General features: G+C 42.5%; 1 protein-coding gene and 1 pseudogene across 1 annotated transcript in view; one reads left to right on the forward strand and one right to left on the reverse strand.

The window, feature by feature from the left end:
• The window catches only part of PSTPIP2 (proline-serine-threonine phosphatase interacting protein 2), a 94,087-nt gene that overhangs the window by 39,551 nt on the left and 28,053 nt on the right, over positions 1-26,483 (reverse strand). The window contains exons 2-3 of the mRNA XM_054460396.2: positions 17,195-17,295; positions 2,562-2,639 (exon numbers count right to left, since the gene is read on the reverse strand). Coding sequence (XP_054316371.1) covers positions 2,562-2,639; positions 17,195-17,295 — 179 coding nt within the window. The remainder of the gene's footprint in view (positions 1-2,561; positions 2,640-17,194; positions 17,296-26,483) is intronic.
• LOC134738491 (U3 small nucleolar RNA-associated protein 18 homolog) lies at positions 5,646-16,168 on the forward strand (annotated as a pseudogene).

Here is a 26,483-nt window from a genome sequence, read left to right on the forward strand (position 1 = left end):
GCTATTTATTATGTTCGTTTTTTTACTTTTCTGTGATTTTTAAATTTTCATTTAAAACATCAAAAATACATAATTAGCCAATGAAAAATAAATCTTCCTTGTACTAATTTCCTATGTCTGAGGGTAACAAGATTTTTAGGTTTATATAACTATTAATATTTTCAATATCTCCCAATGTTTTCCTCCTCAGTAGTTCAATACCTTTCTTTGTAGTCTAGGATGAGTGTGTGTGTGTGTGTGTGTGTGTGTTGTATGTGTGCTTGTTTTAGAAGCAAGAGAAGACAAGAGGAAGGGCAATGTCCTATATGTCCCTATTAGGGCCTCTGAGGGGACACAGACCTCTGTGCATCTCTGAAGCTGTTGATAGCACAGTCAGAGCAGGATACAGGACAGTATGTTATGTGGATAGGTCTGGAAAGAGAAAGCCTGACCTCCTTCTCCAAACCCTCCCTCAACATGTTGCGGCAGGAATCTAGAAATTTCCAAATGAGTAGGACTGGCTACATAATTTGTGAGTCCTACTGCAAAATGAAAACATGAGTCCCCTTGTTTATAAATTATTAAAAATTTCGGAATGGTGATAGCAGGGCATTAAACCAATTATGAAACCCTTCTAAGTGTAAGTTGCCATAGGACACCAGGGAAACCAGCCTTGTGTAAGACGGAGTGTATTGCTAAAGTAGGCACCATGACCTGGTCATTTCTGTATCCTCAATGTATTAAATGAATGACTGAAAAATTAAAAATTATGGTACAGAAATCTCACATGGGTTGTGACAATTATAAAATGATGCAAGGAAGACATAGAATTGACCTAAATGCCCATCAATGATAGACTGAATAAAGAAAATGTGGTACATATACACCATGGAATACTACAAAGCCATAAAAAAGAATGAAATCATGTCCCTTGCAGGGACACGGATGGAGCTGGGGGCCATTATCCTTAGCAAACTAAAACAGAACAGAAAACCAAATACTCCATGTTCTCACTTATAAGTGGGGGCTAAATGATGAGAACACATGGACACGTGGAGGGGAACAACACACACTGGGGCCTATAAGAGGGTGGAGGATGGGAAGAGGAACAGGATCAGGAAAAATAACTAATGGGTACCAGGCTTAATACCTGGGCGATGAAATAATGTGTACAACAAATCCCCATAACACATGTTTACCTATATAACAAACTGCACATATACCCCTAAACTTAAAATAAAAGTTTTTTTGCCGGGCATGGTGGATTATGCCTGTAATCCCAGTACTTTGGGAGGCCGAGGCAGGTGGATCACCTGAGGTCGGGAGTTCAAGACCACCCTGACCAACATGGAGAAACCTCTTCTCTACTAAAATACAAAATTAGCCGGGCATGGAGGCGCATGCCTGTAATCCCAGCTACTTGGGAAGCTGAGGCAGGATAATTGCTGGAACCTGGGAGGCAGAATTTGTGGTCAGCCAAGATCGCGCCACTGCACTCCAGCCTGGGCAACAAGAGCAAAACTCCGTCTCAAAAAAAAAAAGTTTTTTTAAAATGGTGCAAAATCTCCTATAGTTATCACAAACCAAAAAATATATGTATAATTATATATTTTATATATAATTATACATATATAATTTTATAGGTATTTTACTTAGGATAGATATTATAAAATAATATCAACACAGACCTCTGGGCATCTCTGCTATCAACACTTGCAGAGACGCCCAGAAGTCTATGTCCCCTCAGAGGTCCTAATGGGGACAAATAGGACATTGCCCTTCCTCTTGTCTTCTCTTGCTTCTAAAAAACACACACATACAATACACACACACACATATACACACACAGGAAGCCCTACTATTAAATTTGTAGTATAAATATACATAATATAACCCTACCTATGAAAAGGTGTACATATAAAAAAACTTCAAGAAAAACTTAGAAGGTATTAATAACAGGTTGTGGCTTCATAGTCCACTTTAGCCATTTTTCTGCTTGTCTTGATTTTTCACAATTGAAAATAAGAAAAAAAATTATAATTTTTTTTTAGGCCAAGTACAGTGACATGCGCCTGTAGTCCCAGCGACTTGGACAGCTGAGATGCAAGGATCTTTTTTTTTAATTTTTTGAGACAGAGTCTTGCTCTGACATCCAGGCTAGAATGCTGTGGCACAATCTCTGCTCACTGCAACCTCTACCTTCTGGGCTCAAACCATCCTCCCACCTCAGTCTCCCAAGTAGCTAGGACTACAGGCATGGACCACCACGCCTGGCTAATTTTTCTGTTTTTAGTAGGGATGGGGTTTTGCCAAGTTGCCTAGGCTGGTCTTGAACTCCTGGGCCCAAGCGATCCACCCGCCTCGGCCTCCCAAAGTGCTGGGGTTACAGGCATGAGCCACTGCGCCTGACTGAGGATCTTGAGTTTGAGCCCAGCCTGGGCAAAATAGTGAGATCCCATCTCCAAAAAAAATTTTTTTTCAGCCAGCATACTTCAACCTCCTGGTAACTCTGTCTGCTGAAGCGAGGGGGCTCCCAGGCATTATTAACCAACCTGGAAACCGGAAAAAAACTTGATACGTACTTGATTTCAGACTGTCCACACGGCTTCTTCCTAGAGAGGCTGAGCAGATCTTTGCCATATCTCTCCTCAATTGCTGCCCTAGGGGAACAGAAGAGAGGGTTATGGGTCCTTCTCAGAGCTGACTCTTTGTTAAGACACAATGACCCTCCCCTGGAAGGCAAAACTGCACCTGTGACCATAGAAGCTCAGATACAACACCATTCTCTAAAATGCAAGACTCCCTCTGTATGTTAGAGAACAACTGTAAAAAGATCGATGGCCCTCATCTCTATGGTGGTCTTCTCCAGCTGGAAGTCCCTAACATGGACATTAGGTGAACATTACAGTAAAACTGAACATTTGTTTAAGTGGAATAAGAAATGCCCAACCCTCCTCCATCTTTTCTAAGAGTGCCCTTTACCATGCTATAGAGCCCTTCATTCACAAGCAATTCAAATACACAACTAAACTGTACCAAAGGAAGGGGGATTTCAGGAAAGAAACTCTGCAGTCGGCGTGCCCTGTAAAAACACTTATTGTTACTCAGCATTGCAGGGTCGGTCTCAGCACTAAACATCCTCCTTCCCCTTCCCCTCTCCCCACTGCTTTTTGTCACCATCTCCACTTCTTGTCTCAGCCCAGCCTTATATAAACCATACGATTAGGACAGAGTGATTTAGGCTCATCTACCCTACTTTTTTCTTCAGATTTAAAAAAATTATATAAGTAATAAATGAATATATCCTCACAGTAAAAGACTATAACACCACAAAGGTAGACAGTCTCAAACACGCCAGCACCTTCCCACTCTCTTCCAGCTCCACTGCTCTCCCCAGGGGCAGCCACTGCCAAGGTTAGTAGTTAGCTTTCCAGTCCCTTTTCTCTGCATTTACATGCCCATATCTCACATATACACATATGTGTAACTTTCATGTTTATGTAATTGAGATCATTCTATTATTTGCTGTTCTGTTTTCACCTAGTAACGAATCATATAGAATGTTCCTTATCAGCACATAGGGATCCACCACATTCACAATATGGAGTTCTCTGTAGTACAAAGTCTCCTGAGTTATTTCCAGTTTTCACTACCACTAAAAAAAAAAAAAAAAGAAAAGAAAAAGACCTAAATGAACATCTGAATATCTGTGGACATATATCCACGGGCATCTCTGAGAGTGTCTCACTCTGCCACCCAGGCTGGAGTGCAGTGGCACAATCTCAGCTCACTGCGACCTCCGCCTCCCGGGTTCAAGTGATTCTCCTGCTTCAGCCTCCCATGCAGCTGGGACTACAGGTGTGCACCACCATGCCGAGCTAATTTTTGTATTTTTAGTGGAGACAAGGTTTCACCATGTTGGCCAGGCTGGTCTCGAACTCCTGACCTCAGTTGATCCGCCTGCCTCACCCTTTCTAAGTGCTGGGATTACAGGTGTGAGCCACCACACCCAGCTTGAGAGTATTTTTCTGAGACTTCTGAGAAAGTGGATTTACTAGGTCAGGGGAAATAATGCATTTTAAATTTTTGAAAAATAGTGCCAAAGTGTCCTCCAAAAAAGTCTTCTCAATTTATACTTCCACAAAAAGTGTACAGGAGCTCCCATTTCTAGGAATGCTGACCCACAGTGGATATAAATAATCTTTTAAAATTGCTACCCAGTGTGAGAGGAAGGTTGAAAAAAAGAAGAACCTCTTTTTGAATTTGCATTTCCCTGATTTCTAGTGTGGTTGTGCATCATTTTATACACTTATTGTTTATTTGCATTTCTTCTTCTGTAAGTTATCATCCAACTTTTTAACTGAGCATTTTGCCTTATTCCTATTAGTTTGGTAGAAGTTCTTTATAGACTATGTATATACAACTTATTCTTACATATGTTGCAAAGTTTCTCCCATCCTGTCGTTTGTCTTTTCTAAATAATGATTTTATCCAATTTATCAAAATGATACATGTTCATTACTCAAAAATAAACATGAAGAAAAGTACAGGCTAGGCATGGGTGCAGTGGCTGATGCCTGTAATCCCAGCACTTTGGGAGGCCAAGACGGGAGTATTGCTTGAGGCCATGATTTCAAGAGCAGCCCCGACAACACAGCAAGACCGTGCCTCTACAAAATTAAATAAATAAATAAATGAAATAAACGGGTGTGGTGGTGCATACCTGTAGTCCCAGCTACTGGGGGAGGATAGGGCAGGAGGATCACTTAAGCCTGGGAGTTCAAGGCTGCAGCGCACTATGATAGGAAGGAAAAGTAAAAAGAAGAAAACCAACAACCCAAAATTCCACCAACTAAAACTAATTAGTATTAACATTTGATGATGATTGTAACGGGGATTTCTTTCTGCAGGTATACAAATAGGAAGGATGAAAAGATGCATGCAACAAATAATTTTTAAAGAATAAGACCATATGGCCGGGTGCAATGGCTCACACCTGTAATCCCAGTACTTTGAGAGGCCAAGGCGGTGGATCACCTGAGGTCAGGAGTTTGAGACCAGCCTGGCCAACATGGTGAAACTCCGCCTCTACTAAAAATACAAAAAATTAGCCAGGCATGGTGGCGCATGCCTGTAATCCCAGCTACTTGGGAGGCTGAGGCAGGAGAATCACTTGAACCCAGGAGGCAGAGGTTGCAGTGAGCTGAGATCGCACTATTGCACTCCAGCCTGGGCGACCAGAGCAAAACCCCGTCTCAAAAATAAATAAATTAAATAAATAAATAAATAAAAATTAAAAAAAAATTTTTTAAAGAATAAGACCATATGCTACATGCCTTTTAAAAACAGCTGGGGCTGGTGTTGTGGCTCACACCTATAATCCCAGCACTTTGGGAGGCCAAGGTGGGCAGATCAATTGAGCCCAAGGGTTTGAGAACAGCCTGGGCAGCATGGGAAACCCTGTCTCTACAAAAAAATACAAAAATTAGCTGGATGTGGTGGCATGCATCTGTAGTCCCTGCTACTCGGGAGGTGGAGGTAGGAGCCTGGGAGTTTGAGGCTGCAGTGAACCGTGATTGTGCCAGACACTGCCTCAAAAAAGAAAAGACGCGCGCATGCGCAGCGAGGTTCCACGTGAGCGCCTGCGTTTCTCCTTAAACCTAACGATGCCGCGGGAACTGAGGAGCTGAATGAAACTGGACAGTAGAACCGGAGCGAAGCCGAAGCGTTAGCCCGGAACGAGGGCGGACTGGAAAGCCGGAGCGGGGCCGGGCGGGCCGCCCCCAAAAGGCTGCCCCTTCATCGCAGTGGAAACCGCCGGCCCGGCCAAGCGCGGCGGGCGAAGAGGAGGGACGGCTCCGGCAGCGGAACCGCCTGACGCTGGAGTGGACAAACCGGCTGTGGAGTGGTGTCTGGAGGAGCTGGTCTTCAGCGACGTCGAGGACGACGAGGACGTGCTGCTGCGGCGTCTCCGGGATCCGCGCGTTCAAGGACATGAAGGGAGACTCAGAAGCGGAGAATGAAGCAAAAGGTAATTGGGCACCTCAAAAGAAGCCAGTTTGGGTGGATGAAGAAGATAAAGATGAGGAAATGGTTGACATGATGAACAATCGGTTTCGGAAAGATAATGATGAAAAATGCTAGTGAAAGTAAACTTTAGAAAGACAAACTTAAGAAGCGACTTTAAGAAGAATTCCAGCATGCCGTGGGAGGAGTACCTGCCTGGGCAGAGACTAATAAGCGGAAAACAACTTCAGATGATGAAAGTGAAGAGGATGAAGATGCTTTGTTGCAAAGGACTGGGAATTTCATATCCACATCAACTTATCTTCCAAGAGGAATCCTGAAGATGAAGAACTGCCAGCATGCTAATGCTGAACGTCCTTCTGCTGCTCAGATCTCATCTGTGCAGTTCCATCCTTGTGCACAGATTGTGATGGTCGCTGGATTAGATAACCTGTATCACTATTTCAGGTTGATGGAAGAACAAATCCTAAAATCCAGAGCACCTGTTTGGAAAGGTTTCCAAACTTTAAGGCTTGTTTTAGTGCTAATGGGGAAGAAGTTTTAGCCATGAGTACTCACAGCAAGGTTTTTTATGTCTATGACATGCTAACTGGAAATTAATTCCTGTGCATCAAGTGAGAGGTTTGAAAGAAGATAGTGAGGAGCTTTGAAGATGTCTCCCCAGATGGGTCCTTCTTGGTCATAAATGGCATTGCTGGGTATTTGCATTTGCTGTTGATGAAGACCAAAGAACTGATTGGAAGCATGAAAATTAATGGAAGGGTTGCAGCATCCACGTTCTCTTCAGATAGTAAGAAAGTATATGCCTCTTCGGGGATGGAGAAGTTTATGTTTGTGATGTGAACTCAAAGAGGTGCCTTAACAGATTTGTTGATTAAGGCAGTTTATATGGATTAAGCATTGCCACATCTAGGAATGGACAGTTGCTTGTGGTTCTAATTGTGGAGTAGTAAATATAAATAATCAAGATTCTTGTCTCGAAGAAACAAACCCAAAGCCAATAAAAGCTATAATGAACTTGGTTACAGGTGTTACTTCTCTGACATTCAATCCTACTACAGAAATATTGGCAATTGCTTCAGGAAAAATGAAAGAAGCAGTCATTGGTTCATCTTCCTTCCTGTACAGTATTTCAAACTTCCCAGTCATTAAAAAGGAAACTATTTCTCATGTTTATGCCATGGAATTTTCTCTCAGAGGTGGATACTTTGCCTTGGGGAATGAAAAGGGCAAGGCCAGCTGGCCGCGGTGGCTCACACCTGTAATCCCAGAACTTTGGGAGGCCAAGGCGGGTGGATCACCTGAGGTTGGGAGTTCAAGACCAGCCTGACCAACATGGAGAAACCCCATCTCTACTAAAAATACAAAATTGGCCGGGTGTGGTGGCAGGTGCCTGTAATCCCAGCTACTTGGGAGGCTGAGGCAGGAGAATCACCTGAACCCAGGAGGCAGAGGTTGTGGTGAGCTGAGATTGCGCCATTGCACTCCAGCCTCTGTGACAAGAACAAGACTCCGACTCAAAAAAAAAAAAAAAAGAAAAAGAAAGAAAGAAAAGGGCAAGGCCCTGATTATAGGTTGCACCATTACTCAGACTTCTAAACAGACTATTTGAAGTCCAGTTGAGTCACAAGAGAAGCCTGTCTTGATATATCGTCTCAGAAACTTTCTCAAATGTGTGATAATATATGGAAAATGACTTATAGAGCCAGCTGTGCTTAAGAACCAGTAATGTCTTAATAAACATGTGGCAGCTTTTGTTTGGGAAAAAAAAAGTAAGAGGATAGAGATATTAAAACATTTTAAAAATTTGTTTCTGTTTTTGACCATTTTAGATATTTGACAGCATGCCGGAAGTGTTAGATAATGAACATTGTTGTACTTCCACCTCCTCAATATTGTTTACATTTTGTTTCATTTGTGTATAACATATTCTGTTCTCCAATCATATTTCCCCCAGTTATTTAGTCTGAACTATTTATTACAATGAATTTGAGGCTCAATAATTGTCCTGTTACCATAATTATTCATCCTGAAGATTTTAATTTGGATTCATTTCTTGCTTGACTAAATTTTATCACTACATAATCTTTTGCCGAAATAGTTCAAGGAAGGGGGTTGGTATTCCCTGAGTTCTTTCATATTTGAGACTGTTTACCTGTGGCCTTTATATTGGACTGACAACCTCACTGGTGTAATGAATGTTCTTAAATGTTTCCTCAGAACTTGGCTGAATTCCACTGGCTTCTGTCATTGTACAGAAGCCTGGGGCCATCCCAAATTTCCCCTGATTATTTCTGTATAGACAACTTGTTTTTTCCTTCCTGGATATTTGAAGAATTCTTTATTTAATTCAATAACTTAGCCAGGATGTGTGTTAACATTGATCCTTATGTAATCATAATCAGTATTGATTACTGTGTATCACAGTTTCCTGGTTCATAGTGTGCTCTTCAGATCTATTTAGTCCTTCCTTTCATGACATTTTTCCTGTATTATATCTCTGAATACTTCCACTATTCCTTTGGGTAAATTTTCTACTTGGGATCAGTTATCCAGATGTTGGATTGGCTTTGTTCTTGAGTTATGGGCTCTAGTTCTTTGGTTGCTTTTGCCTTGATATCTTTTTTCATTCCTTCCTTTCCTCCTTTTTTGGTGGAGATGCATTTGCATGGCTGTTATGTGATTTGGTTTCAGCTTGCTCCTGATACTGTGGGCAGCCCTATCTACTTGCTCTGAGACCATGCAAGTGATCTCTCCTCCATGCCTTTCTGGTCTTAGACAGTACTCAGTACTACAGTTTGAGCAAGAAACCTGTTTCTTCTCAGGCCTCTATTCTTCAACTCTACTTCTAAAGTTTTTCCAGCTCCTGACAATGTAAAGTGCACCTGAAGCTGACTCTAGTTATAGAAAAAGATGCATCTTAACTCCCTAGTAACTGTTTCTAACTTTCTGAATCTCTGTTCACTATATCTATATAAAAATTTATAACATGCTACAATGAACATTTAATATTTTTACAAGTAAAAAGATGTTCAGGCCATTTTCATTTTTAAAAATATATAATATACAGGCATTTTATCCTTTTATCCTCAGAATTATATCCATTAAGATTTCTTTAGAATCTTTTGTTTCCAAGACAAGAAGTCACTCACTCAGTTTCTTTCTTGTAAGAGGAAGGCATTGTGAATCTAAACATACCATAGGCCACATCTTGTTCCCCATGAAACAAGATGTTCTCCTAGAACCCGGGAAGTAATGAGTTCCAGCAAGCATCATGGTGTGCTTTTTGGAGAAAAGAAGGAGCTTTAATGGAAGTGAAACTGGAATCTCAGCCTCATAAAACCAGGGAACAACCACTGAGGTTGAGAGGGTATTTCCCCAGTAAATGGGAAGCAATGGGTCCAGGCAGGCAATGAAGAATTACTAGAACATCACAGAAATCACGCTTGAATAAGTAGGCCTTTAACTAGATCACCCTCCTACCACCCATCCGAATTTTTCTGTCTCATCTGATCATCAATTTGTCATTTATTGAACATCCACCATGTGCCAGGCATCGTACTAGGAGCTAAGAACACAGAGGTGACTGAAATATGAGACCTGCCTAGTAGGGCTCATAATCTAGCAGAGGAGAGAGATGCAAACCAATATTTTAGTTTACTATGTAACAAGGGCCAGATGAAAATGTACAAAATAGTACAGGAAACAGAAGGGGCAATACCATACCTCTTGCACTTAGCTGGCTACGCTTCACAAAGCTCTCCTTAAAAACCCCAACTCCCTTTGACCTCGCTTCTATCCAAATTCCCAGACCAGGAATAATCCATGTGCCATTTTCCCTTCAGCAACCCATGACAGGCTGGGTGCCGTGGCTCACATCTGTAATCCCAGCATTTTGGGAGGCTGAGGTGGGCAGATCACCTGAGGTCAAGAGTTCGAGACTACCCTGGCTAACATAGTGAAACCCCGTTTCTACTAAAAATACAAAAAATTAGCTGGTATGGTAGCGTGCACCTGTAATCCCAGCTACTCAAGAGGCTGAAGCAGGAGAATCGCTTGAACCCAGGAGGCGGAGGTTGCAGTGAGCCGAGATCATGCCATTGCACTCTAGCTTAGGCAATAAGAGCGAAACTCTGTCTCAAAAAAAAAAAAGAAGGAAAGAAAAAAGAAAAGGAAAGAAAAGAAAAACAACCCATGACAAACATCATCAGATATGGCCTTTTCCATCAGGTCTGAAAGCAGCCTCAGGATGATTCTCAATCTAGTGCTCCAGGTTGCCCCAAAATCAGAGTGAACTGAAAAGATGAAATCCTTTTGCCATAAAACCTGACACTTAAATATTTTGCTCAATTTTACTGTATATGCCATTCACAGCACCTCAACTGAATGATAAGTTCCTTGGGAAGACCCATGTTATTAGATCCAAGGGGCTCTCACAGAACATCTCATACAATGCAAATTTTACGGCTAACAAAACTGGAACCTAGAAAGGTCTAGGGCCTTGAATAATATCAGCACTGGCTAGTGAGGAAGCCAGGATTAGAAGGCCACCCAGGTGTCTAAACTCCCATCCCGATACTCTATTTCTCATGTTGCTCTCAGCTTCCAGTACATTCTTTTGGGCACAGGTGTTCCTCCCGCAAAATGGTTGCAGTCTCAACCCCCAGCATCTTAGACTGTGACCTTATTTGGAAATAGGGTCATTGCAGACGTAATTGTTGAGATAAGGTCATACTGGAGTAGGGTGGCCTCTTAATCCAATATGACTAGCGTCCCTATAAGAAGACAATGTGGGCTGGGCATGGTAGCTCACACCTATAATCCCAGCACTTTGGGAGGCCAAGGCAGGTGGATCAGCTGAGGTGAGGAGTTCAAGACCAGCCTGGTCAACATGGTGAAACCTGGTCTCCACTAAAAATACAAAAATTAGCGGGTGTGGTGGTGCACGTCTGTAGTCCCAGGTACTTAGGAGGCTGAGGCAGGAGAATCGCTTGAACCTGGGAGGTGGAGGTTGCAGTGAGCTGGACAGAGTGAGACTCCATCTCAAAAAATAAAAACAAAAACAAAAACAAAACAAAACAAAAAAGACAATGGGAAGACACAGGGGAAGAACACCACAGGATGACAGAGGAAGAGATGGGAGTTATGCAGCTGCAAGCCACGACATGCCAAGGATCGCTGATGACACCAAAAACCAAGAGAAAGGAATGGGACACCTTCTCCAATAAAGCCTTCAAGACAGCATGATTCTGCCAACATGTTGATTTGGGACTTCTGGCCTATCAACTTGTGAGAGAATAAATTCTGTTATTTAAAGCCATTCAGCTAAAGGCCATTGGTCCCAACAGCCCTAAAAAACTAATATGGTACATAATGGCTTGACAACTTGACCAGCTAATGCACGAAGGAATCTGTCATTCCCACCCTGGCAATCTGTCCTTCTTAAGGCTGTCCTGAGACATAGCCGACCACAGTGAGGGTCCCGGAAACAGAACTGTAGCCAGGGCAGGTTGACTATGGGACGTACAGGAGCTTATGGGGAAGAGTACAGAGTCCTGAGGCACCGGGGCTGTGGATCCCCCAGAGTGTAGGTATAGCTGCTGATCTACAAATGGTAAAGAATTCTGGGCATAAAGGTGTTCCACAAGCATGCTTCCCTCCTCCCTACTCAGGATCCTATTGCAGCACACAATTAAGAGAACTGACTTGGCTGCCAAGTTCCTGTTCTTCGGAGAATACACCCAACTTTCTCAAGAGACCATTAAGTAAAGTGGAAAAACCATCAGACAGGAAGTCAGTAGGAATCCCAGCTTTACTACTTACTCATATTGTAATCTTGGGCAAGTCATTTAAAGCCCACTAAACTTCAGTGTTCTTATCTGTAAAAGGAAGCTAATGATATATTCCTTCTACACTTAATATAACAATATTAGTAATGGTTTTGGAACTTGCCTAAGATCAGTGGGTACCATATACCCACTATATATTGTGTACCAGCTACTGTACTGGGCACAGTGTAGTGGTTAATAGCAGGTTCCAGGACCCAAATTTTCTAGGTTTGAAACCATATCTACCGCTTATTAGCTGTCTGAACTTAGGCAAGTTCCATAGCCTCTCTGAACCTCAATTTCTTCAATTATAACATAAGGATGAGAAAACTTACCATACAGAGTTTTTATGAGAATTAAATAATATATACAAAACACATTGTAGCTTGCATAGAGTAAGCCTTCAATAAACAGCAGCTATTAATATAATCTCATTTAATCATCTCTAGCTACCCTGTAAGGTATGATTAACCTTATTTTTATAGTTCTCATTTTCTGCTCATATCAGGAGCTCATTATATAATATTTTGCCACATCTGGGGATCTGAGGGTGGGAGAGTCCATGGGCTTGGGCTACCAGTGATAAGATGGCTTCATTTTAATTGTTAACCAGCTGAAAGACTTCAGACTAAAGTCCTATGTAGAATATTTCCTTTAAAGAGAAATAAGGTCAGGCGTGGTGGCTCACACCTGTAATCCCAGCACTTTGGGAGGCTGAGGTGGGCTGGATCACTTGAGACCAAGAGTTCAAGACCAGCCTGGCCAATATGGAAAAACCCCATCTCTACTAAAAATACAAAAATTAGCTGGTTGTGGTGGTACACACCTGTAATCCCAGCTACTCGGGAGGCTTAGGTGTGAGAATTGTCTGAACCCGGGAGGCAGAGGTTGAAGTGAGCCAAGATCGCACCACTGTACTCTAGCCTGGATGACAGAGTAAGACTCTGTCTTTAAAAAAAAAAAAAAAAAGAAAGAAAGAAAAAAAAAGAGAGAGAGAAATAAAAGAAGAGGAAAATTTGACCTGGACTTGGAAGGATGGGGAGAATTTACTTAGGCGTCAAGGAAAAAGGAGGACTTAGGCATCAAGGAAAAAGGGGAAATACTGAAGTAAAGACGTACAGGCAGAGACATCCAAAGCATGCTTACCAATAAACCCATCTGGCTGAAATAGAGAGAATGGGTATAATGAGTGAGATTGTATAAACAGACAGAAAAGATAGGGAGAGTGTGTCTGTGCTGGGAACTAGCCCATCTCCCCAGATAGCCACCAGCCTTTTTGCCAGTGTTGATGAGTCATAAACACAGGAGCTGTATGAGACCCCCATCCTCACCACCCCCCGGAGCCATTCTGGGTTCTGTCACTTTCTAGATTCCCCTGGTAAATTACTTAAACCTCATCTACAAAGCTACACTTCTGTGCCAAGAAACCTTATGCAGCCAATATAAGTGCCAAAGGGATGTGTAAGCCGCGATGTTGTTATATTATGTAGCTATTCAGATGTTGGCTGTGGTTGCCAGCATCACCTCTATTATTGTTGTGCTTTTCCAGCTGAGAGAAGGGTAAACTAGATAAATTTACAATTTACTGATGGAGTGTTTGTTACTGTGTTTTGTTACTTACAGTATTATTTAATTATTATATATTATCCATATTAATTAATTTAATTAATATCATTTTTATTTAATTAATATTAATTAATATTATAATATTAAGTGTTCATATGTTATGATATTAATTGTAACAATTAATTGTAGTAGTTATTAACAATTATTGTAACAATGTAGTACTTATAAACAATTATTATAACAATTAATTGTTAACAATTATTAATTATTATTGTAACTATTAGTTGTTACAATAACTGTTCTCATCCTTATGTTACAATTGAAGAAACTGAGGTTCAGACAGATTATGGCATTTGCCTAAGGTCAGACAGCTAATAAGGGGTAACATGGTTTGAAACCTAGGAAAGTTGGGCCTTGGAATCTGCCCTATGTATCTAGCAAGCCTGCAATAAACAGCAGCTATTATATAATCTCATTTAATCACCTCTAGCTACCCTCTGAGCTAACCTTACTTTTATATGTCTACCCTGGATGCAAGAATCTGCCCTATGGGTGGCAAGAAAGGCAGCCTCCCTGCCCTTCCAGAGCAGCACACGGAGCAGCTCCTTGCACTGGGGTGATCGTTCTGTCCAACCCCCCATGAGTGCAGATGTATTTACTGCAATCCATCTGGGTGCAACCAAGGAAAAGGATATTTCCTAATTTCTGTAATGGAGGTAAAATGTGGCACGGAGGGGTGCAGTGCTGGGTTCCATCTAGGGAAGAGCAGTGCTGGGGAGCTCACCAGGAAGTATAGTATCTCCCCCTTCCCCTTGCCACTTTCTGGGCAGGTTAAACTGCCAGAAATTCAAGAGGCCCATGGTAGGACTCCGACACTTCTGGAAAGTCTTAAAAGTACCCCATTAGATATAAGGTATGTTTAGCCATGCACCACGTAAAAGTGTTATAAATGTATGCGTATTAAACTTGATGAACTCAAAATAATAAATAACATATGACATTGGACAAGAGGTGGTTGTTCAAAAATAATTATTACATATAACAGTCTGCTATCTTTGCCCCTGTATTTGTGTGTGTTTGCCTCTTGTCTCTAAGAACCACAAATATCCCAGGATTCTACATGTAATTTTTGTGTTTGTTTTTTGTTTTTGTTTTGAGATGGAGTTTCACTCTTGTTGCACAGACTGGAGTGCAATGGCGAGATCTCAGCTCACTGCAACCTCCGCCTCCTGGGTTCCAGTAATTCTTCTCCTGCCTCAGCCTCCCAAGTAGCTGGGATTACAGGCACGCACCACCATGCCTAGCTAATTTTGTATTTTTAGTAGAGATGGGGTTTCTCCATGTTGGTCAGGCTGGTCTCGAACTCTCGACCTCAGGTGATCCATCTGCCTCGGCCTCCCAAAGTGCTGGGATTACAGGTGTGAGCCACCACGCCTGGCCTCTACATGTAATTTATGACAGCTCAGTCAAATAATGTTTAAGACTCAAGGAGGTTGTTTCAGTCATATTAGATTATGGCACAAACGCAGCCAACTGAGTCCCAGTTCCCACAAGCATCCTGCACCCACCCAAACAAGAGGAAAGCTGGATCCCCACGCCTGGACTGTCCTTCTGCACATGAATTACCCTTGAACAGGACACAGTGGAGGAACAAACACAGAGGCTCAATGACAGCAGCTTCCTTCCTGCAAGCATGCCACCAGGCACAGAGGCCCAAAGCCAAGCAGGCCACACGCTCAGGGGCTGCATCTCCATGCCCAGGGCATGCCTATCTTACACTCTGATCTAATGCCTGCAGATTCTTCCCCAAAACTGGAAAACACAAGACTGACTTCCTTTTGCTATAAAACCCATGGGAGAAAATAGAACATATACTAGAAGTACAATATAAATAATCAATAATTTTTATTCTCCATTTATTTCCTACTCTTATGTATTTTTGTGAATCGTTTTTAAAAGCGAGATCTTAGCTTTGGGATCCTATTTGGACTAGTGTTTTTCAACTGTGGGTCACGACCCATTTGTGAGCCACGACCCATTTGTGAGCCATAAATCAATTCAGAGGACTATGACCAGTAATTTTTTTTTGAAAGACAGGATCTCACTCTGTCACCCAGGCTAGAGTGCAGTGGTGCAATCAGAGCTCACTGCAACCTTGAACTCCTGGGCTAAGTGATCCCCCGACCTCAGCCTCCTGAATAGCTGGAAGACTAGCATTTTTAAATTAAATACAACTGGATAAATTAATAGGGTAGTCCTGTTTCATTGTTTTGTTTATGCATTTGTGTACTGGGTGGCTGTGTAAAATACATTTTTTTTGAGGGTCACATTCAAAAAAGTATGGAAGCCACTGATTTAGACAAACCCCACTGTATCAGGGGACCCTTGGATGGTCCCCCAGGCAGTCAGTGCCTGGGGTCCTGAGCCGACAGACACTTCCTTCCTCTGCAGATGTATTCCAAGGCCATTTCATTCCCAGGAGGAAATTTACAGCAGCCATAACTGGGGGAGGAACAGAAAAAAGCAGAGTCTTCTGCAATCTCTAGATCCTTCATGCTCATGAAACTCTTTGTCCTAGCACTGTTGAAGGAAGCAGGAAGCCCACTGCCAGTGTTTGTAAAAAGAAAGGCACACTTTTTAACTGGGTGTCAACTCTGTCAACCATCTTGGGTAGAAAAGAAGGGAGCTGCTCCCTTAAAGGGGGAGGAGCAGCAGCCAGCTCCACGGCACTGACAGTAGACGAGCCTCTCTCGGTTCACCCCTCCTGAGGCCTCCAGGTCCTCCAGACCTTTGGGATGGCTCAAGGGGACAGGCCTCACCACCCAAGGGCTGGGCAACCAGTGTGAATAAGTTTGATCGTTACCTAATTTTCTCTTGAGTAGAAAGTGAGAGAGTTGATGGAAAATGCTTTGATGTCTGTATCTCTGGGTTCTGAGCCTTTCACTTACTGCCTTACAAATAGAACCTGTTCATTAATTTGAATCTTGGCAAGGATCCTGATCTTTGGCCCCAAACTCTCTTAACATATTCTTTCATCCAGAACCTCTGTAAAATGGAATATTCTAGATCAATAAGTTTCCACAAAACTAAGTTTTGTTTTTTTAAAAATCTTATCCATTTTTAAAAAGAAGAAAAGAAAATCCTCTAAACCATGCCAGTTCCCCATGGACTACCATGCCCTGACACCCCTAGGAGCGTCATGATCGGCTTCACAGCTTTCCCACAGCTCCTCATCCTCCTGGTCTCTGAGCTGCACTCTGCCTCCCTCTAACCATGTGGGCCATCTGATTCCCACCTCAAGCTTGCTCTTCTCCCAGATATCCAGGTACTTCTTCACCTGTCAAATCCACCTCACCCTCTGAGGGCCACCACAAGGACCTACTCCTCCATGAAGCCACCCCGTCCTCTATTTTATTTCCTTCTTTCTTTCCCTCCCTCCCTCTCTCCTTCCTTTTTCCTTCCTTCTCCTTTCCTTCTTTGCCAATCCTCAGCAGTCTCTTCCTCAGCAGTCTAAAAGCTACATCATGGGGTCTTTCAATGTTATTTGTACCATAGTACTAAGTATATGTCTTTTCTTACTATAATTCGTTCACAGTTTCATCATAAATCTTATGTGTCAAACTTGTTTCTAAGAACTTTAGCACAGAAGTATCATGTACTTCTCAGGTATCATTCCATAACCTAGAGCAGAGGGTCTTCAGAACCATTAAACACAAATGAAAAATAGGAAATTGTTCCTTGTCTGTTTGGAGACATCTTGGCCCACCCTCTTCAGAGAGGACAGAGCATCGTACCTTTCTTTTAGAAAGTCTTCAAACTCTTTGCAGTTCTTGCGGCCATTGTTCAGATGTTGGATAATGTTGTCATAGCCGATCGTGCTGAGGATGTCTGCACTCTGGGGGAAAGACAACATGGCATCAGACCAGGAACGGAAGGCAGCCCCAAGGCCGGAGAGAAGATGGGACAAAAGAGGTGGGAAGCTGGCCATGGAATGTTGCTGACTCACTTTGAGATGGCGCAGGGACCCCCTTAGGAGCCTGTCAGGCTTCTCCACCCTCACCCTGGAGATGAAGGAACATGTTTCAGTTCCTTCAAGGAAAATTCTAGGTATCTAGCTAGCCCTGCAACCAGAAATTAGGGATGTGAATGAATAATCCACCAACCAAGCCACCCAAGTAAGTCAGGGTCACAAGATATTTGGTTCCCTATAGAAACAAAGATAACATCTTTATGTACATCCTTGAGTTGTTTTTCAGAAACCAGGACTCTCACCTGATGAGAAATGCTGATCACAGTCATGTTGACCTTCGACAGACTGGAACCAGAAAATGTATAAGGAAGTTCCACAAATTCCTCAGCCCCTAACTCACTTTGGAAACCCCCTCATTCCTGCCTTTAAAAACCCTTGCTTGTAAGCCATCATGCCCCTTTTCCTTGCTTGGTGCCCTGCAATAAATGCCTTTCTTTCTGTAACTGCAAACATTTGTGTCAATGTTGGACTTTGCTGTGCCCAGTGAGCAGACCCAAGTTCAGTTCGGTAACACTTTACCTCCAAGACACAGGTAGCTGAGAAGAACAATGGAAGAAGTAAGAACGCATGTAGTGTGAAAGAGTTTTTTAATTGATGAGACTGAAGGGCCACAAAACAGGAGGTGACAGATGAATCACAGGCACATGGATGAGGGAGCTGGCTAGGCTGAGGTCCCTCTATGGATCCTCTACTGAAGCCCAAATTCAGGCCAGGAGAGGGAGAAGGAGCTGGGTGCCCACTCCAGCCTTCTGTCATGTGCTTCCTCATACTGCCGGATGGAAACTGACTCACGCTACAGGACCATGTATGCTGGTGCTATACAATTTTTACTCTGTCCTTAAACTTGCCACTGAACTTGACCCTGATAGCTCTTCCTGCCACCAGTTAGCGCTATTGAGGGTCAAGTGTATCTCTACAAAAGACAAGCAGCTCAGAGCCAGGAGTCAGGAACCAGCACTCAGGAGTGGGGGAATGGGGCTGTCTGTCCACTGGGAAGCATGAAGCATGCTCTCCGTGGTCATTGGCCCCAATTAGGGGAGAAGGAATATATATATACACACACACATACATACATACATATATATGTGTGTGTGTGTATATATATATATATATGTTTTGTTTTGTTTTTCTTTTTGATACAGGGTCTCACTCTGTCGCCCAGGCTAGAGTGCAGTGGCACGATCTTGGCTCACTGCAACCCCGCCTCCTGGGCTCAAGTGATCCTCCTGCCTCAGCCTCCTGAGTAGCTGGGACTACAGGGACGTGCCACCATACCCAGCTATTTTTTGTATTTTTAGTAAAGGCAAGGGTCTCACCATGTTGCCCAGTCTAGTCTCGAACTCCTGACCTCAAGCAATCTGCCCACCTTGGCCTCCCAAAGTGCCAGGCGTGAGCCACCACGCCTGGCCAAATTTTTAAATTAGCAGTTTATTTATATTTTATTCTACTGTGCTTTCCAAGGTTGGAGGGACCAGGCTAAGTCCCCCAAACCAGTAGCCTCAGATGCAGTACATTTTAAAAATCAAGCCAACAAGTCCCCAAACCAACAAATCAGTACACTAAATAACACTCCAAAGTGTCCCCTAAGGAGGCTGGTTCCCTCCTTTCTACCCCCGAATGCATACAATGGGTTGTCTGATTCAGACTATAGTCCCTAAGAGGTTGGTTAGCTGGCCTCTGGATGTTCCCTGGGGAGTTTTGAACTCATCCACCCCATCCCAGCCAAGGCAGACCAACTCTTCCCAGCGCCAGTTTGCAGAAGGAAGTGTAGTTCTGTATGGGATAAGGGGTTTCTAAAGATACCTCTCTACCCAGCCCTGGACACTGGAGAAGCAGAATTTCTCTCTTACATTTGCTGCCACTTATGATGGCCTAGTTGAGCAGACAGCAGTCCCAGAAAGACCCAGCAGGACCCAGGCCTGGGGCTGATTTCAACTTGGCACCCTAATAAGCCATGTCACCTTGCACTTTTCAAATGGACCTATAAAATCATCAAAACTTTTACAAGTTATGAATCTAAGTTAGAAATGTTTAATTCTATGCTTTGTGACGGTTGTTTGAGCACAAATTTAGACCTTAGAAAGCCCAAAAAACAGCTTCCACCAAAGCCTCATTTGTCCACTGGCCTCCTCCATACATACTCCTCTGTCTTAGCCAGGAAGGCATCTAACTGCCCCTGAAATGCAGCACTCAGCAGCAGCTCTAAGACGATGCTAACATTATCCTCTCCTGAATCCAGATCTAGCCCCTCAATTCCCAGGTTTTCTCAAAGTCTTCTCTGAGTAGCCCCAATGCTCCCTTCTCTAGGTTCTCAGAGTCCCCAGCATCTGAATTTGTTATTTGCTATCATGCCTGTGAATACCTTTCTGTCCCCACTCTACTGCAAGTGCTTGCAGCTTCTTTCAAGTTTTGAACTACCCCTGAATCCCCTCCCAAAAAATCTTATTATTCACATCAAAGGCCTACAGTAAAATTCTGGAGAATGAAAAGGCCTATTGTGCTTGCTGCCAGATGCATTAGAAGAGAACAATGAAAACAGATTCCTGAGTGATGAATGAATGCGTACCAAATGGTCAGTGTCAAAACTGGTTTGTAGACAGGAGTCTTTGCCCTTCCCAGAGAAAAACATTGAGATTCCTCTTTTCTTTTCTTTTTTTTCATTTTGAGACAGGGGCTCACTCTGTCACCCACGCTGGAGTGCACTGGCATGAACATGGCTCACTGCAGCCTCGATCTCCCAGGCTCAAGCAATCCTTCCGCCTTAGCCTCCCAGGTAGCTGGGACTACAGGCACACACCACCATACTTGGCTTTTTTTTTTTTTTTTTTTTTTTTTTTAAGTAGAGTTGAGATTTCGCTATGTTGCCCAGGCTGGTCTTGAACTTCTGAGCTCAAGCGATCCTCCCGCCTCGGCCTCCCAAAGTGCTGGGATTACAGGCATGAGCCACCACACCTGGCCCCTTTTTCTTAATTAAGGATGAGGAAACTCTTTGAGTGGGACTGCACAGGTGGAACTAGGCCAGAGTTTCCTGGAAACACAAACCAAAACCACAGACCTCCCAGCTGCCAGCCTTTAACAAACCCAGAATTGCTGCTTCAGAGGAGTGGCTGGACTACAGAGGCAACCAAGAAAGGAAATCCCCAGGAGAAAACAAAGATGCTGAAGGCCAAGTTAAAGTGGTGGAGGACTTGTCTGGAAACTCCTGCCTTTGTTACTCAGAGAACACGAGTGGTAAGTTGACTGACAAAAATAAGAATAGGAGGGCCAAGGAAAAGGGCTGCACGATGCACCAAGACATCCTCTAGCATGTACTATTTGGTATCATGAGTTAACATCTTTTAAAAGAATCATTTAACTCCTTAAAGGGCATCTGGATTATGCCCAAACTATCATCCGCAGTAGTTTCCATATTAATACTGTTTGAGAAATGTCTGTTAATTACGTATCAACTAATACGAAGTACTAAAAAGTTTACAAAGCCAGCATAAGACAGAGTTCCTGCAATCAGTTCCTACCATTCATTTAGAGAGTTAGTACATAAAATAAACATGTGTGCACAAGGAAAATTAGAGGCCAGTATATAAGACTATACAGAGAAAATATGTAATGAATGCAGTAGACGAGAGAGGACTGGCTAGGGTCATCAGAGAAGAGAGTAATAAAATAAATATTATTTATTTATTTTAATATTAATTATAATATAATAAGAAGAAGAATAAATAAAATTTAAATTGAGTCTTTTAAAATGGCTAGCACTGGCCAGGCACAGTGGCTCATGCCTGTAATCCCAGTACTTTAGGAGGCCAAGGCAGGCAGATCACTTGAGACCAGGAATTCAAGACCAGCCTGGTCAACATGGTGAAACCCCATCTCTGCTAAAATACAAAAACTAGCTGGGCATGGTGGCACACGTCTGTAGTCCCAGCTACTTGGTAGGCTGAGGCCAGAGAACTTGAGCCCAGGAGGCAGAGGTTTCAGTGAGCTGATATCGTGCGACTGCACTCCAGCCTGGGCAGCAGAGTGAGACTCTGTTTCAAAAAAATAAAACGGCCCGGCGCGGTGGCTCACGCCTGTAATCCCAACACTTTGGGAGGCTGAGGCGGGTGGATCACCTGAGGTCGGGAGTTCAAGACCAGCCTGACCAACATGGTGAAACTCTGTCTCTACTAAAAATACAAAAAATCAGCTAGGTGTGGTGGCACGTGCCTGTAGTCCCAGCTACTCGGGAGGCTGAGGCAGGAAAATCTCTTGAACCCGGGAGGCAGAGGTTACAGTGAGCCGAGATCGTGCCACTGCACTCCAGCCTGGGTGACAGAGAGACTCCATCTCAAAAAAAAAAAAAAGAAAGAAAGAAAGAAAAGAAACAGATATGTGAATAGCCCTATATGTTTAAGGAAATTGAATACATAATTTAACACTTTCCCACAAAGAAAACATTAGACCCGGATGAATTCACTGTTGAATTCTATCAAACATTAAAGGAAAAAAGTAACACTAATTCATTCAAACTCTTTCAGAAAATAGAAAAATACTTCTCAACTTGTTTTATGAGACTAGCATAACCCTGTTACCAAAAAAAAGATAAGGGCATTATTTAAAAAAAAAAAATAGAGAATATTACAGAAAAATATCTCTTATAAACAGAGATGTAAAAACCTTTACCAAAAAGTATAACACATTATGATCAAGTTAACCAAGTTAAACTTTTTTTTTTTTTTTTTGAGACAGAGTCTCCATCTGTCGCCCAGGCTAGAGTGCAGTGGTGCGATCTCGCACACCGCAACTTCCCCCTCGTGGGTTCAAGCGATTCTCCATCCTCAGCCTCCCAAGTAGCTGGGATTACAGACATGCACCACCACACCCAGCTAATTTTTGTATTTTTTTAGTAGAAACAGGGTTTCACCATGTTGGCCAGGCTGGTCTCGAACTCCTGACCTCAAGTGATCTGCCATCACTTGAGGTGTGCCACCATGCCCAGCTAGTTTTTGTATTCCGCCTACCTCGGCTTCCCAAAGTGCTGGGATTACAGGCATGAGCCACCACGCCTGGCCTAGTTTAACTTTTGAAAGTCAATTAATATAACTCACCATATTAACAGAAAAATATAAGAAAAGTCATATAATGCAGAAAAAGGATTTGAAAGACTTCAATACCATCTCACAATAGAAAATCAACAAATCATTAAGAGAATGGAATGTCCTCAATCTGACAAATAGTATCTACAAAAAGCCTCAGCTAACAGCCTATTTAAGGTGAAACACAGAATACTTCCTTCCTAAGATCAGGAACAAGGCAAGGATGTCTGCTCTCACTACTTCTATTCAACACACTCAATGTCCTAGCCAGTGCTAGGCAAGAAAAAGAAATAAAGAACATACATATTGGAAAGGAAAAAGTAAAACTGCCTTATTTGTAGACAACATGATTATGGACATAGAAAATTCTAAGAAGTTTACAAAAAAGTTACTAAAACTAGTCAGTTTAACAAAGTTGCAGGACACAAGGTCAATATACAAAAATCTATTGCATTTCTATATACCAGTGGAAAAAAAGGAAAGAAAAAAATGTAAACATTTATTTATATTAGCATTAAAAAGATAAACTATACAGGGATAACACAAGAAGTTTTGCAAGATTTCTTCACTGAAAATTACAAAAGGTACAGCTAAAAGAAATGGAAGAAGACCTAAATAAAGGTAGGTATATACCATGTTTGTGGATTGAAGGAGTGAATATTGTTAAAATATCAATTTCCCCAAATTGATCTATAGATCCAACACAATCCCATCAAAATCCCGAAAGTCTTTTCTGTAGAAATTTGCAAGTCAAGCCTAAAATTTATAAAGAATTACCAAGGACCTAGAATAGGCAAAAAAAAAAAAAAAAAAAAATCATTTTTTTAAAGAAAAACAAAGTTGGAGGACTCATACCACCTGACTTTGAAACTTTTTTTGACCCGGGTGTGGTGGTGCACACCCACACCGGTAGTCCCAGTTGCTCAGGAGGCTGAAGGAGGAGACTTGCTTGAGCCCAGGAGGTTAAGGCTGTAGTGAGCTTTGCACCACTGCACTCCAACCTGGACGACAGAGCAAGAGCCTGCCTCAACAACAACAAAAGAACAACATTTTTTGAAGCTATGGTAATTGAAACAGTATGTACCTTTCAGAGGATAGACAAACAGACCAACAGAACAGAATAGAATGCAGAAATAGACTCACTTATATATGGTCAACTGACTTTCAACAAAGTTGCCAAAGCTATTCCATGGGAAAATGGTAGTCTTCCCAACAAATGACTCTGGAATAACTGCATAAACTTGCTGGGGGGAAAAGCCTCTACTCTTTCCATGCTGCAGGGCCTCTGAGAACTTATTTCTATGCTCCTTTTCACCTCTTCTATCCTCCCATGGCTTCTGGGCAGAAGCGTAAGGAGTAGAGGGGAAGCAAACAGCACCCGCAGTCTCCAAAGCCACCATCAGGGTTAGGGGTCCCGCTGCTGAGCATCCGCACATCTAGTTCTGTGCTGCATCTCCAGCCCACTCCTCTCATGATGTCTGCTATACAGCCTCTATAGACATGGGCTCCAGGGATCAGCAGGCTAGAATCACTCAGGCAGCTTGATAAACATGCAGACCCCTCAGTCCCACCCCAGCCCTGCTAATTCTGAACCTGGGGCAGGGCATGGCAGTCTCTACACTTCTATACACCTTCCAAGTGACTTGGAATGCAGTTTGACAATTGTGGCCATACAAAATATAAAAGGCTAAAAGAACCATCATAGTTCCTGCCTAGAGGAGCTTATAAGAAGAAGAAAGCAGGATGCAGGCCTGTGAAAATAAAGAACACTACAGAATGGGGAGGTGAGAGAATGACTGTCAGAAGCGCAAAGAAGAGGCCAGAGAAGACCCTCCATGGTTTGCATTTCATTGTTTAAAAAACCTCCAATCTTGAGTAAAACATGCAAGTTGGCAATGATGGCTTTTGGAAGCCCAGAGAGCCCCACTAGAACAGGGAGGAGGCCAGTTACTTTGCATCTCATACAAAGGCTGCAGTTTGTTTGGTGCCTGGGCATAGGGTGCATAAGTGCACTGCACTTTGCATTAAAGAACCACAGCATGTTCCACAAACACAGTGAGACAGGAGCTCTTTCTATGTTTTACAGGTGGAGGAAACAAGGCACTAGGAAGCTTTCCTTATTCGCTTTCCTTGTCACTGCTTCCAACCACTATGAAAAATTTTAATTCTCAACTAACAATATTATCCAAATCTCTCAGTTATTTATTAAGAGCTATAAAACAGCAGACTTGGGATAAAGACTATGAAGTTCATGTTACCTCCCTATGCTGTCAACCTTGATCTTTCTTTCCTGTTTACTTACCACTCTATGAAGTACAACCAAATGGATCAAATTCTGTATATATGGATTATTATTAATTAATATTAATAATTATGTCTAGGGCTAGGCGCGGTGGCTCATGCCTGTAATCTCAGTACTTTGGGAGGCCAAGGCGGGCAGATCATGAGGTCAGGAGTTCGAGACCAGCCCGGCCAACACAGTGAAACCTCGTCTCTACTACAAATACAAAAATTAGCCAGGCATGGTGGCACGCGCCTGCAGTACTCAGGAGTACTGTAGCCTGTAGCTACTTAGGAGGCTGAGGCAGGAGAATCGCTTAAACTCAGGAGGCAGAGGTTGTGGTGAGCTGAGATCACGCCACTGCACTCCAGCCTGGACAACAGAGCGAGAATGCGCCTCAAAAACAAAAACAAAAATATGTTTAATATACATTGAGTACTTGCTGTATGCCAAATAGCATGTCAAGTATTTTGCATGGAATATCTTGTTGAATCCTTACCACAATCCTATGACATATGTATCATTATTATCTTCCTATAAAGGACAGGCCATTGAGGCTCAAAATCTGTATTTTGAAACAGACCATAGTCTGAATTTTTAAACCACTCAACTACATAGCTTCCCTTATTGGAGGACAAGGAGCATATCTAACTCTTTGTCCACTAGTCCATTTCCTTTGCAATTCTAGATGGAACACACCCGGGCTTTCATGCTACACTTCGGTTTGAGTGGCAGTTCTACCATTCACGTACTATGTGACTTTGAGCTAAAGACTCAATCTCTCTTACTGTTAATTTACTACACTGTAAAATGGGGATTATTGGAAGGATTAAAGGAGATCACATGCTTTGAGTTTGTCAACTGCTTCAACAATTAAAAAAATGAAGGACAACACATTTGGATTTTTCAAGACCAGGCACGTTAGCAGAAAAGGATGTGTTTATAATCTGAAGTCTTTCTCCCTACCTCCATCCCTTAATGGCAAATCGAACTTTTTTGTTTATCGCACATCGGTTCCCAAGCCACACTGAAATAACACACGATCCACAGAAATAACAGAAAACAGGGAGGGGCCCAATGAGGAAACTGGAGATTTGTAAGAATTTCTGCAATAGAAAAAGCAGATGGGACTAGATAGACAGAGGTCAGATAACCATGTGAATTTTTTCATTGAAAGCAAACAATGGTGAAATAAACATAGCCTGTTGGCTATTCAAAAATGTGTGTGTTGTCATCTGGGAAGGAGTTGGAGACGTGTCAGATATACCTTAGCAAAGGATATGAAAATGACTGTTAGCATGTCAGTATGTTCAGCCGTGTTCTCCCAAGCCTAAGGTCAAAGTCACTATAATGGTTGCGTCCCTCAACCTTCTTAAATAATAGTAGTGGACAATGCAGACAAGCATGAAATTCCACCCCAGTTCCTGCGTCAGTGTTATTCCACAAACCCACAATCTGCCCACCTCGCATCCTACAACCCTCAAAAATCCTCGGCGTCATCTAGGCTAGATCCACACTTGACATTTTCACATGTCTAAATGTCCCTACTCTCAAGTCAGCAGGTCATTTAAAAAGGCAACTTCACTCGATTCAAAATAAGTTAAGTGAAAGTAGAACCTGAGAAAATGTGCAACCCAAGAACACATTAGGAAAAAAAAAAAACTAGAAGAATATGTACCAAACACTGAAAGCAATTT

The sequence above is a fragment of the Pongo pygmaeus genome, chromosome 17 (genome assembly GCF_028885625.2).
Source record: "Pongo pygmaeus isolate AG05252 chromosome 17, NHGRI_mPonPyg2-v2.0_pri, whole genome shotgun sequence".
Lineage (NCBI taxonomy): Eukaryota > Metazoa > Chordata > Mammalia > Primates > Hominidae > Pongo > Pongo pygmaeus.